Here is a 13,120-nt window from a genome sequence, read left to right on the forward strand (position 1 = left end):
TTTCCCCATTTTAAGGCTGGTAATACTCATACGTATTGCTGATTGCAGCAGGTTCCCAGGTCTAAACCTTCCCTCTTTGGAATGTAGCACAAGAAACAGTATATGAAATCAAACAAAGCTCTGAAAAAATATATGCAGAAGGAAAGGATGAAAACTAAAATCAAATCAAGTATTATTTACTTCCTTCTCTGTGGAACGATTAATACATTCTGAGTTGATATAATAGTTATATATTATTCATACACCAAAATACATTATGCTTTCAAGTTGTTTCCAACATATGGTGATGCTAAGGTGAACCTATCACAGGATTCTCATGGCAAAATTAAGAGGTTAACTAACCATTTCCTTCTATTGAGGCTGAAAGTGTGTGACTTGCCCAATGTTACCCAATGGGTTTTATGTCTGAGCGGAGATTCGAACTTTGGTCTCAGGAGTCAAAATCCAACACTCATAGTACTACATCACATTGGAGCCACAAAAACATTGCCCTATGCAAAATGAATTAATCAGTCAATTTATCAGTCTTTGACGGATATTCGAATCTTAAGGAAGTAGCCATCCTTTAAGTATGGAAATACTCAGTTTTGCTCCTCTTAGCAGCCTGGTGGTTACATTTCTGGGACAAAAGAACATACTTTTGAGGTCAGGGTAATTTTTATGGGGAGGGGGAAAGGACAGTTCTTGCATTGGCCATAGCAAAGCAATGCAGCATCATGACCTAGCCTAGTTCCCAGAGGCATGCAATCCCAGGAAAACAGCCAAGCTATTTTTTAATAAGAGGAAAAGCATGACAAATATTTCCTATTCAAAATGCAGGGAAATAGGCTCACTCATCCTGTAGCATGCATCAAGTACATTGACCCCACTTCATAGAGACTAAATGAAAGTCTGAATTTTTAAGGGGAGCCCTGCTTAGATTTCTTCCCATGCACCAAAAGATTTTTCCAAATCAGCCCAGGAGTTTAAAAGAAAGGATGTACAAGTACTTGCTTTCCAGACTGTTCAAACTCAAGTCTTTGTTTTTATCTTCTCTGCCAAAAGATGAATGTGATTTCCAGTCTTAGGCTGTTGGCCCAAAGCCAATAAAGATGAAGCTCTAGATGTGAGCAAGCCATTTTTCATACTTAATGGAAGAACATATAATTAATATAAATTCAAAAGAAACTGTCATGTATCTGAGCTCTGGAGATCAGGGCTCCCTGCTTGGACCTTGGAAACCCATTGGGGGAACTTAGGTAAGTCACATTCTCTCAGAAGAAGTCAAAGATTTGAAGGCACTCAGAAACAAGCAGCAGCAGCAGCAATAACAATAAGACAACCTTGAAGGCCGAGTTTCTGTTTGAGAAAGGTCTCAAGATCTCAATGGAGTAGTAGGCAGGAAATGGGTCTTGGGATGGGGCCAAAGAAAAAGGAAATAAAACCAAAGCAGAGTGACAAGGCCAGATGTGATAGGTTTAACATGCAAAGCACAGTTCAGTCCGATATTTCTCATGTATGATGATTCCATGATACTTCGTATTGATCTCAAGCTTCTGTCCTATTTGCCTTTATGGTTCCTCCTTTCCTCTCTCCTTTCCCATTCATATTTGTGCTATTCTTCCTTCCTTCAGAACCTTTCCTTCGAGAGAGATAAAGTGGGGTATAATAATAATAATAATAATCATCATCATCATCATCATCATCATCATTCAGAACCTGCTTTCTAGAACTAATGTATAGCCAGCCTTCCACATTTGTGGGTTTCACTGTTGAGGATTTAGTTAATATGGTCTCTGTAGGACTCTCTAGTGCTAGAGGACCTAGAGACTTCTAGAGAGAACACTTCTATAGGAATCTCAAAGTCTTCCAGAAGAACTCTATGGCCAACTTCTGGTGGAGGTTGGGTGTAGAGTCACACTAGAGGACCTAGAGATTCTTAGGTAAAAAATAAGTTTTTATTTGTGTTCCCCCCCCCCCTCTGCTTTTGCAAAGGACTCCTGAAAACCTAATCCAGAGAATGTGGAGGGCTATACACATTATGCTATCTAATCAAGAACAGCCCTGATGAGACTTTGGGGATTTGAAAAACATTGCATTGGCTTGCAGAAAGAAGATTTATTGGGCCTAATCAAAAAGTAGTATAGGTGATTATGTAATCAAATAATACGTGAAGATCCTCCAGAAACAAGAATCAGTATACAAGTACAGTAGAGTCTCACTTATCCAACATAAATGGGCCAGCAGAATGTTGGATAAGTGAATATGTTGGATAATAAGGAGAGATTAAGAAAAAGCCTATTAAACATCAAAATAGGTTATGATTTTACAAATTAAGCACCAAAACATCATGTTATACAACAAATTTGACAGACAAAGTAGTTCATTGAACATTAATGCTATGTAGTAATTACTGTATTTATGAATTTAGCACCAAAATATCATGATATATTGAAAACATTGACTACAAAAATGCGTTGGATAATCCAGAACGTTGGATAAGTGAGACTCTACTGTAATAGGAATAATGGTGAATGCAAAATTGTATTAAAATCAGAGTAACCAATAATATTTATTGACTACTCCTAGGAAAATGGAATCATTTGGGAAGAAGGTAAACACTAGGCTTGATCGATCCATGAAAAATTTGATTCTAAACTCGTTTCAAAACTAGAGGGGGCAGTTTTTCGTTTTTGTTGCTAATAACGAATTTGGCCCCCAAAATTTTTCGAAATTAACGAAAATTCGTTATTTTCTAAATTAATTCGTTAATGGCGGACGCGTATGCGCGGTGGCCCAAAAACAGCCCGAAGGGGGGGGACTTAGGGGGCTCTCCCGCCCTCATTTTTTGAGTGATCTTCTTCAAACTTGGTACAGTGGTAGAACACATTTAACACTGATAGCTCACCAAAATGTGGAACGTTTCCCTTATCCTCTGATTTTTGGCAAATTTTCATAGCTTTTATAATAAACCATTTTTTAATAATTGCAGAAATCTGTTCCTGGTTTGAAAGTCTTATTTCCTGTTAAATTGGGTTGTCTTTACTGTGAAAGTCATTGTTCTACTTCAGAAACTTTGTTTTTGTGGCTGAAACTTTGTTAAATTGGTGTGTGTGTGATATATATTGTGTATATATATATATATAGTCCCTGCTTGTGTGTGTGTGTGTGTGTGTGTGTGTGTGTGTGTAGGTAAAGGTAAAGGTATCCCTTGACGTTAAGTTCAGTCATGTCTGACTCTGGGGGTTGGTGCTCATCTCCATTTCTAAGCCCAAGAGCCAGTGTTGTCCATAGACACCTCCAACGTCATGTGGCCGGCATGACTACATGGAGTGCCATTACCTTCCCAGAAACACCCAGAAAATGGGAATTCCAGACAGGAAACAATCAGGGCCAGCTAATACCTCCCAACAAAGGATTCCCCCAGGTAGGAAGCAGCCAGGCTTTGAAGCTGCAAGGCTATTCAATGCTAATCAAGGTGACCAATTGCAACATTCACACTTGCCTCCCACAGACAAGAGTTCTTTCTCCCACCCTGGACCTTCCACAGATATATAAACCCCACTTGCCTAGCTTCGCACAGACGTCAAAACCTCTATGTCTGCCACAGATGTGGGTGAAACGTCAGGAGAGAATGCTTCTGGCACATGGCCATAGAGCCCGGAATACATACCACAACAGTGTGATCCCGGCCATGAAAGCTTTCGACAACACAACCACAGTATCCATTCAAGTTCATGTAGCGTGGTATGGACTGGAGACCTGTATTGGGGGGAGGGAGGGTGCGAATCTGGGCCCCTGGGAGCAGCCGAGGACGGGCCTGGCCCACACCCCCTCGCATCCCGGGCCTCTTCCTCCTCACCGCCGGGCCCCTCTCGGTCTCTCCAGGCCTGAGCTGAGGCGAGGCGGCGGCGGCGGCGGCCATTTCCCCCCTCCGTCTTCCTCCTCCTCCTCGGCCTCCTTCCCCCTCGCCCCCTCCCATTGGCTGAGCCTCCCATTGGCTGAGGGGCAAAAGGAAAGGAGTTTGGGTGATTTGCAAAAGCTTTTTTTTCTTAACGAAAAAAACGAAGAAATAAGAAAAAACGGCCTCTCGCGATTCGAAACCGCGATATCCAGACGTGTGGACAACCAAGGTTCTATATTGCTTCAAAACAAACGAAAATAACGAATTAATAACGGGTAACGGGAAAATCGAATTATTTGAGCAAGCCTAGTAAACACTGATCAACTCCTAAGTATTTCACTGTGATATTGTTATCCTTTCTCTCCCCATCAGTGAAGGAATCTCAGTAAGCAATCTCAGGCTGCCCTCATGTGGTAGGCAAACAACCAAAACTATGGCACTTTCTTCTTCTGTATTCTTCTCTTGTTCACAGCCACAGGATGGCAGCAGTAAAGATGAACAGTGCATCATCAGCAGTCTAGTTTGTGTTCAGAAATCTAGCAATCAGAGACTCGTGGATTCATAAAGGTGAAAGGAATCACAGTTAGCCAAGAATAGGAATATGTAGGTCCTCCAACCCAACTTTATGGCATGCTAGGTCAAGAAATTATATAACTGTTTCATGACCTCAGTAGAGGGTCATCTGGACAGCTGGTGTAGTATGGTGCTTACTATGTTGAACCTGGACTTGGAGATCAACATTCATCCATCACTGAGTCTTCAAACATAGAATTCAGTGTTGCTTCCAGCCAATGATCCAGCAATTTGGTTGGAAGGCACCAAATTCAAATTGCTGGATCATTGGGGGGGTGGGAGTTAATGTGTCCACAAGGACAAGAAACACTTCTTTGCAGCTACAAAGCATCTTTTTAAAATCATGTCAGAAGTGAATTGAGAATATATTGTAAGTCGCTTCTGGTGTGAGAGAATTAGCCATCTACAGAGATGTTGCCCAGGGGATGCCTGGATGTGTTAAAATCCTGTGGGTGACTTCTCTCATATCCCCACATGGAGGCTGGGGCTGACAGATGAGAGCTCACCCCATCTCACGGATTCAAACTGATGACCTTTACATGTTCAGGTCAGCAGTTCAGCTGGCACAAGAGTTTAACCCATTGAGCCACCGCAGCTCACTACTACCAAGCATCTAACTCCACTGAAATGTATGGGACACCCTGAATATTGCCTTTGGGAAAGTTGAAATGACACACTGACAAATGTAAGCTTTCTCCGTGAAGACCAAAGCCTCATTCTTGAAGAAATGTTGAAGTAGAAAGAATTTGTAAGTCAGTGTTTTGTTCAAAAAATATTTATCACAATTAATTTTGTAAACAAGCCATATTGCACACATATTTTTGAAACTGATCTAGCAGCAACCATCAGCTCATGGAAATGTAAAATCCTTTAGTTTGAGTCAGTTCATCAGTGAAGTAGCCATGTAAAACTCAAGATGTTGAAGAATGACAAAGGAATTTTCATGTACAACTTGCCAAGCACAGCGGCTATTCTCCTGTTGGAAAAAAAAGATAACAAAGTTCAGATATTGATTAGACTGAATTGTTTGTTATTTGCCATCAAGTTGACTTGGATTTATGCTCCAGTTCTGCAAAGTTGGGGCTATGGATTTCTTGATTGGCTCTGTTCACCTCTAGTCTCCCCCCTTTTCTTCAGCCTCTAAGTTTACCAAGCAATAATATTAGTTATGTCATCTCATGATATGTCCAAAGTACATCTTTTCTAGAGACATTTAGACTTGATTTGCTCTAAGATCCATTCATTTGACCTTTAAAGGTAAAATCCATAACCACAAAAGTGAATATTAAAGTATAATATTTTTGGCATCCCATTAGGAAGGAACTCCTCTGTTAAAAGTGATCCATATGTTACATTGATTATTTGTAATTGTAATTAGTGTATGCAATATACTACTGTAGTACTGTACTATTATTTATTTTATTTATTTTTAAATAATATTTAAAATACATATAATGTTTAATGCACCTATTTTAAATAACAATTTAACATGTTATTTTGTTATTTATTTAAAATGTTACTAATTTTCCCCCTCAGAATCCTAGGTGGCTATTAGTCTCAAAATAAGTGTTAAGAAGTCCAAAAGATTGGTCACAAAAGGCAGGTTATATTATTTATGAATATTTAAGCACTTGGTGATGTGATTTACTGGAAACTAGGGATAAGTTACAAATACATACAGAAGTAAAGATAGTGAAATAAATGCTTCAATTACTTACATTGTTCAGAAATGTTTGCATTTTCCCAAAACATTCTTTTATCTCAGTCAAATGATGATGATTGAAGTGAGATTGCAGCTGTAAATGAAACAGAAGCCAAATCTGAAATCTAGTATTGTCAACAAGACTGCTGTTAGAACTTCTAAAAGAGAGCCATGTGTTGGGGCTGAATACTGGAGTTTCAAGTTCAGATCTGCTCTGTGTCATGAACTAATGTGGATGGCTTTAGACAAAACTGATTTTGAGATAGATTTGACAGATAAAGCAGTTGGCATCCTGCAAATACTGTTAACAGTTGATCAGAAGAAGAAAAATTATAAATTGAGCAACAGATGATATGCTAATATCTACACTTCAACTTAAGGTGGAGGAACAGTCAAATTTAAATCAGGAACATGAAATTTTATCTTTTTAGAGCATTTGTACTGTCTATTCTGACTGTTAGATGTGGGGATGGCCCTCTCTCTCCTTTCAGTTAAAATTTTTATTATGGTGTAAATGTGTCTGATAGATTTATTTGTTTTATTTAATTACTTATTTTTACTTATTTTTTTGCTAGTTATTTTAAGTTTTTACTGAAGTTTTATGTATTATTTTGATATGGTTTGTTTGTTTCATTATTACGACATTGAATGTTTGCCACTTTTGTTTGGAAACAGCACTGCGTCCCCTAGGGGAGATAGGGTGGGTTATAAATAAATAAATTATTTATAACTTATTATTATTATTATTATTATTATTATTATTATTATTATTATTATTAGCTTACTATGTTTATTAAGGAGAAATATCTAATGAACATTAAAAAAGACTGGGGCTCATGTTTTTGCATTCCTCCAGCAAAGATGGGGCCAAATCTCCATCACTGTTTTTTTGGACTAGAATTGTGTTACTGTATGAGAAAGGATGATTCCTTTTCACAAAACGGAAAACTGAGAGAATATAACCACCAGTCAGTGAATTAGATTAGATAACGTAGATTGTTTGTAGTCATTGGAGGCTTTTTGCTGTTCAAGATGTAGTAGTATTATTCTAGAAAAAGTATTTTTAATCTTTTGTTCTTGATGTTTTGTTTTTTTGTTTTAATCTGTCTAAATAAACATTAATTATATAAAAAAGAATCATAATAAATCCCATTGTGATCATGAAAAAATGTACCTGTTCCGACTAACATACAAATTCAACTTAGGAACAATTTTATTTTATTTATTTATTTGCTACATTTATATTCCACCCTTTTCACCCCAGAAGGGGACTCAGAGCAGCCTTATAGAAAGGCAGTAATTCGATGTCATAACATACAGTAAAAATAAACATATACATTAAAACCAAAAAAATCAAATAACAATATTAAAAGCAATTATTAAGATCATGTCGTCCAAAATCAATATCCATGACCTTTCCATTAGTCTCACTTATCCAACATAAACGGGCCGGCAGAACGTTAGATAAGCGAATATGTTGGATAATAAGGAGAGATTAAGAAAAAGCCTATTAAACATCAAAATAGGTTATGATTTTACAAATTAAGCACCAAAACATCATGTTATACAACAAATTTGACAGAAAAAGTAGTTCAATACACAGTAATGCTATGTAGTAATTACTGTATTTACGAATTTAGCACCAAAAATATCACAATGCATTGAAAACATTGACTACAAAAATGTGTTGGATAATCCAGAATGTTGGATAAGTGAGACTCTACTGTACTTGTATTTCACTAACTTGCTAGGCAAAAGCTTGGTCTCATAAACCTATAGCATCCATCTTGTTCATAACTCTGGGACTGCCTGTGCATGCTACTCTATGCCCATACAAACAAGTGTATTATTTAGTGAAGAACTTCTACTTTCATGAGGTTTCTGTTATTTTGGTTTAGAATGAAATGTTTGAAACTCAGTGGAAAAAAGAAATAAATGCAGCCTTAAAAACCCAGGCATTTTAAACTAGTTGGTTTGTATGTGATCAATAACACATCATTTGTATTTTTATGATTGGGATTTCAAGTCCCAAGTATGCATATTGTGATATATATGCAATTTCATTTGGTAAATGATGTTGTACAAATTTCTTCAGGGAGAAATGTCTTAGTACTTACGCAATTTTCTAGGTCCTCTTGTGTCACATAGTTATACTCCAGAACTTCCCTCACATCAGAGAATGGAGTGTCTTTCCTTTCAAAGAGTGCTGCAGTTTCATTGAGTATTTGAAGAATAATAGGCACCTCCTCAGATATGTTCTGCAATAACAAAAGCAAAAGCTGCAGTCCTACATATTTACCTAGACAAAATGTTTCATTCAAGTCAGTAAGATTTATAATTGAATGTCCATGTATGGGATTGCACTGTTACACTTCAGAATCCATTGAGATTGCATACAGTAAAACTCCAATATCCATGGGGATATTTTCCCAACTAGGCCCAGTTGCCTGAAACTGAGGATATGGCCTAGGGTCATTAAATAACCTGGTTTCTGGTCTGAGCATTTCATAATCACCCTGGAGGACCTAGAAATTATGTCTTCCCGCAGCAAATGCCGTAATTTCACACTGTTTTATTTTCTTAATGGTATTATTTATAACTAATTGTATCTGTGAAACTCCTTGGGCCCCACTTTGGGAGAAAGGTAGGATAGAAAACCAATAAACAATAGAAAGATATCTGACTACTATAGGAATGTCTAGGTCATTCAAGGCGGTTCTACAGTAAATTTTGGTGGAAGCATACCATAGAATCACCTGGAGGACCTAGCAAATTCCCAAAGAGACTATTTCTCCTTGAGTAGAGCTAAGTGAAACCATGAATATGTGTTCTACAGTCACAGTATCTTTTATCTCGGTTGTTCAAAGAGGTGTCAAGAGAGATAGAATCTTATGCCAGCATTTAAATGCATATTCATAAATACACTATATATTTCAACACTACTTTTCAGCCAGCAGGTTCTTAAAGCAAGTTGCACTTAGATTTACAGTAAAATCATAATAAACATCATTAAAACATCAGAAAACATAGTACAGTAGAATCTCACTTATCCAACATAAACGGGCCAGCAGAACATTGGATAAGCAAATATGTTGGATAATAAGGAGGGATTAAGGAAAAGCCTGTTAAACATCAAATTAGGTTATGATTTTACAAATTAAGCACCAAAACATCATGTTATACAACAAATTTGACAGAAAAAGTAGTTCAATATGCAGTAATGCTATGTAGTACTGTATTTACGAATTTAGCACCAAAATATCACGATGTATTGAAAACATTGACTACAAAAATGCGTTGAATAATCCAGAACGTTGGATAAGTGAGACTCTACTGTATTGAAGAAAGATCAGCAATTAACTGGATGTGGTCAAATGCTCCCTACTGACCATAGCAGTTCCATAACTATGTCCAATTGCACATGGCTAGAAAGTCCTATTCAGACATGAAAATGTCTCAGCTATACAAGTACATTAGCTTCTTACCATTATTCCCATCTGGTCTGGATCACACAAACTGCTTTTGTCCATATGTTGACATTCCTGAGACACACCACTCGCATTCTTAAATCAGGAAAAGATGATTCATGAAGGGAAAAAGAACACTGTAACAATGGTTCAGAAAACCTGAGCACAATGAACAATAATGGATTATTTCAATTCCAAATCAATGGAAAATTGATTGAGTGACTGATTGGTTATATTGACATCCCATCTTTCCTCCAGGAAGCTCAAGGTTCTCCTCTTCTTCAGTTTATCCTCACGCAACCTTATAAGTAGATTAAGCCGAGATAGTGAGAGAGAAATAGAGGGGATGGAGTCACTGGGTGGCTGCCAGGGTCACCAAGTGAGTTGCATGGCTCAGTGATCTATCAAATCCTATCAACCATCTAATTAATACACCATACTGACTCATATATTAACTCTTGGTATTAAGTCTTGTAGACCAATCCTCTCACTTCTTGCTTTACAATCACATTGTTAGCTCATTTTCCATTTTTTTTTCAAAATCCTTTATGAGCAGGATGTCCAGTTTTTCCTATATGTTTTGTCTTCCAGATTTCATGCATTTACTGATGCCATTATTCTAGACAAACTCCAGCCTATCAATATTTTTCTTAAAATAGGGTTACTGGAATGAGAACCATTACTTCTTCCTGGCATGCTGAAGGCCTACTGACATTTAATACCAAATGACGTTTGGATTTAGACTAATATGATCGGTCTGATTTTTAATCATAGTTTCATAACCATGATTTTTAGATATGGAGGCAACTGTCTTTCTTGTTTTCTATACACTTAAAAGTAAAGTTTGGTTTTGGATTGTTGATTAGGATTGCCAGATTGAGGACTTGGCCTCAATCCTCAGGGTGAAGGGGAGATACCTCAAGGCAAGACCACAGTTTTGAAAAATACAGGATATAAATGTTTGTGTATTTCTCCTTTGTTAGACCTTGGGGGTATTCTATTTGAATGGCATTCTCATGCAGCTGTGGTTAATGCTTAAAGTATAGTGTTGTGACATAACAAAGTGTTGTTAGTATGTCTCAGGATGGTCCTGATCTAGCAGCCCTAAGAGTGTTTTTGCTAAAAGCTGCAAAAGCAGCAATAGGGGACTATGATTAACGTTCTGCTTCTGTTTGTATAACTAGAATTGCCTCATTATATAAGACAGTGGTTTTCAACCTGTGGGTTCCCAGATGTTTTGGCCTTCAACTCCCAGAAATCCCAACTGTTGGTAAACTGGCTGGGATTTCTGGGAGTTGTAGGCCAAAACACCTGGGGACCCACAGGTTGAGAACCACTGACATAGGAAGACAGTTAAAAATTAGACAGTAGGCATGTAGTCAATAGATGATAGCAACTGTATACTCCTGTTGATTTTTAAGGCATTCCTTAATTCTCAGAGTTGCACATCCCATTTATTTTTAACATCAACCTCCTTCCATGAAATAACATAAATGCCACCCCTCCTCCAATGAGGTGCACAATGCTACTTACCAATCTGTCAATTTGTTGCCAAAGTTTGCGCCAGTCAATCTTTGAGAGACAGATGTCCTTTTTACTTCTGAGTCTGGCACTTGGAAATGCATGGTTGAAGACGCACCCAGCAGCCAGGAACACAAGGCTTTGGAACCAGTGCATTTTCTAAGCAATAAAAAATGCCATCAAAGTCTTGACATTTATATAGGCAACTGTTATTAAAGGGCTTCACAAACCATGAACTCACTGGGTAGTGGTTTGCTCATATAAATGATTCACCCTATTCTCATAAACCAGCTTGTTGTATATGTAAAATAGCATTCTATGCAATCTGCTCATTCTATAAAATATAGTTCTAGCAGATACCTTCAATGGAGATTTCTCCAAGATGCCAACATTTTTGCACTAGAAGCATAATTACTGTATATACTGTATATACTCAAATATAAGCCTAGTTTTTCAGCCCTTTTTTAAGACTGAAAAAGCCCCCCTCGGCTTATATTCGGGTGAGGTTCCTGGTTAGCTTTTATTTGGGTCAGCTTATACTCGAGAATATATGGGAAAATATGGTACTTTTATTATTTTTCTCTATTATTATTGCTGTTATTACATTCATTATTTTTCTCTATTATTTGTTGCAATTATTACATTTATTTTACTCTATTTTTATTATTATTAATAATACATTTATTATTTCACTCTGATCTTATTATTATTATTATTATTGCATTTATTATTTTACTCTATTTATTATTACATGTATTATTTTCCTGTAATTATTATTATTATTATTATTATTATTATTATTATTATTACATGTATTATTTTACTCTATTATTATTAAAAGGATACATAAGCACATTTACATTGAAGAAGATGAGAATAATGATTTGATCAGAGTTAGGCAGTCTTTTCTTAAATTAGAGCTTGTTCAGAGTCATTAGCCATTCTTGGGGCTCCTCTGCCCTCAGAGTGTTGCTTCCCATCTACTGTTCTGATTTTTTAGTTTTTAAATACTATTTGTCATTCTTCTCTGTGAGGGGGATGTTTCCTTAAAAAAAAAAGAGGTAAGGTAGTGTGCACTGCTTACATTGATTCATAGATTTAACCTAAGTTTTGGGGGATTGGTTTTTGACTGAAATTTCTAGACTTATACATGAGTACATATTATAAGGTAATGCCAAGATATTTTCCTGTGTTGAGAATGGAACTTCCATGGGTTTTGTGAATAGGTATGGAAAAAACATTTGCTGTTTTTTTTGTTATTTTATTTTATTTTTTATTTTTTTTAAATGGTTGCTCTGTTTGGGGAAAATATCAAAGTAGCAAGAAATTTGTGCAGTGTTCACCCAATCTTTGCACATCCTGAAATAGTTTGGGAAATCAATTTGTGCAATAACATGCTGGGGGGCATGAAAATTGGGGGGTTGTGTATATCATATTCTATATTAGACATTGCATAAAGGGCTTTTGATCTGTACAGGAAAGCCAAATATCAAGTGGCATCCACATATAAACTAAAGAAATGTGGGAGTGTAAGGGATGAGAATATAAGGCAAAAAGGAAAGGAAAGAAAGGTAAAGGTTTCCAGTGTGAGAAATGGAGTTTTCAAAAATTCAAGCAGTTTTTCCCCATCTCTGCAAAGGTCAATAGAACACAATTCTGGATAGGATTTTCATCTCTACTTGGGCCAGGATTTTAATGTCATAATGTAATGTAAATTTGAAAACCAATTTAAAATTAAATTAATAGTGCATTTCCCAACTTTCAATGTAAATGCAATCAAAATAGAGTTTTAAAAAGCTTATCAGTGGTTAACAATATACTAAACTTTCCCCACTAACACAATCTCTGGAGGTAGATTAGATCGATACAAAGTCTTTGGCATGAAATCACTTAGTGAATTACCTAGTTGAGCAGGAATTGGTACCCAAGTTCTCCGGAGTCAGGACAAACACACCTTTGACTTCCTCTACATCA

General features: G+C 36.8%; 1 protein-coding gene across 1 annotated transcript; it reads right to left on the bottom strand.

Moving 5' to 3' along the window:
• Positions 1-5,022: 5,022 nt before the first annotated feature.
• LOC134292581 (uncharacterized) lies at positions 5,023-11,302 on the bottom strand. The gene is made up of 5 exons (XM_062957976.1): positions 11,159-11,302; positions 9,644-9,721; positions 8,276-8,416; positions 6,175-6,252; positions 5,023-5,432 (listed from the first exon to the last, which is right to left on the bottom strand). Exons 1-5 carry the CDS (start codon positions 11,300-11,302, stop codon positions 5,337-5,339), a joined length of 537 nt encoding a protein of 178 aa, XP_062814046.1. The 3' UTR covers positions 5,023-5,336.
• Between the last annotated feature and the right edge of the window lie 1,818 nt (positions 11,303-13,120).

The sequence above is a fragment of the Anolis carolinensis genome, chromosome 6 (assembly GCF_035594765.1).
Source record: "Anolis carolinensis isolate JA03-04 chromosome 6, rAnoCar3.1.pri, whole genome shotgun sequence".
In the NCBI taxonomy this organism is placed as follows: Eukaryota; Metazoa; Chordata; class Lepidosauria; order Squamata; family Dactyloidae; genus Anolis; species Anolis carolinensis.

What these genes read in the sequence shown, in the direction of transcription:
- LOC134292581 (XM_062957976.1), bottom strand. Translation starts at nt 11,302, where the DNA reads ATGCACTGGTTCCAAAGCCTTGTGTTCCTGGCTGCTGGGTGCGTCTTC. An exon ending in GGCAACAAATTGACAGATTG is followed by an intron (nt 9,722 to 11,158) that starts GTAAGTAGCATT and finishes TCCTGATTTAAG; the next exon opens with AATGCGAGTGGTGTGTCTCA. An exon ending in CAGACCAGATGGGAATAATG is followed by an intron (nt 8,417 to 9,643) that starts GTAAGAAGCTAA and finishes TTGTTATTGCAG; the next exon opens with AACATATCTGAGGAGGTGCC.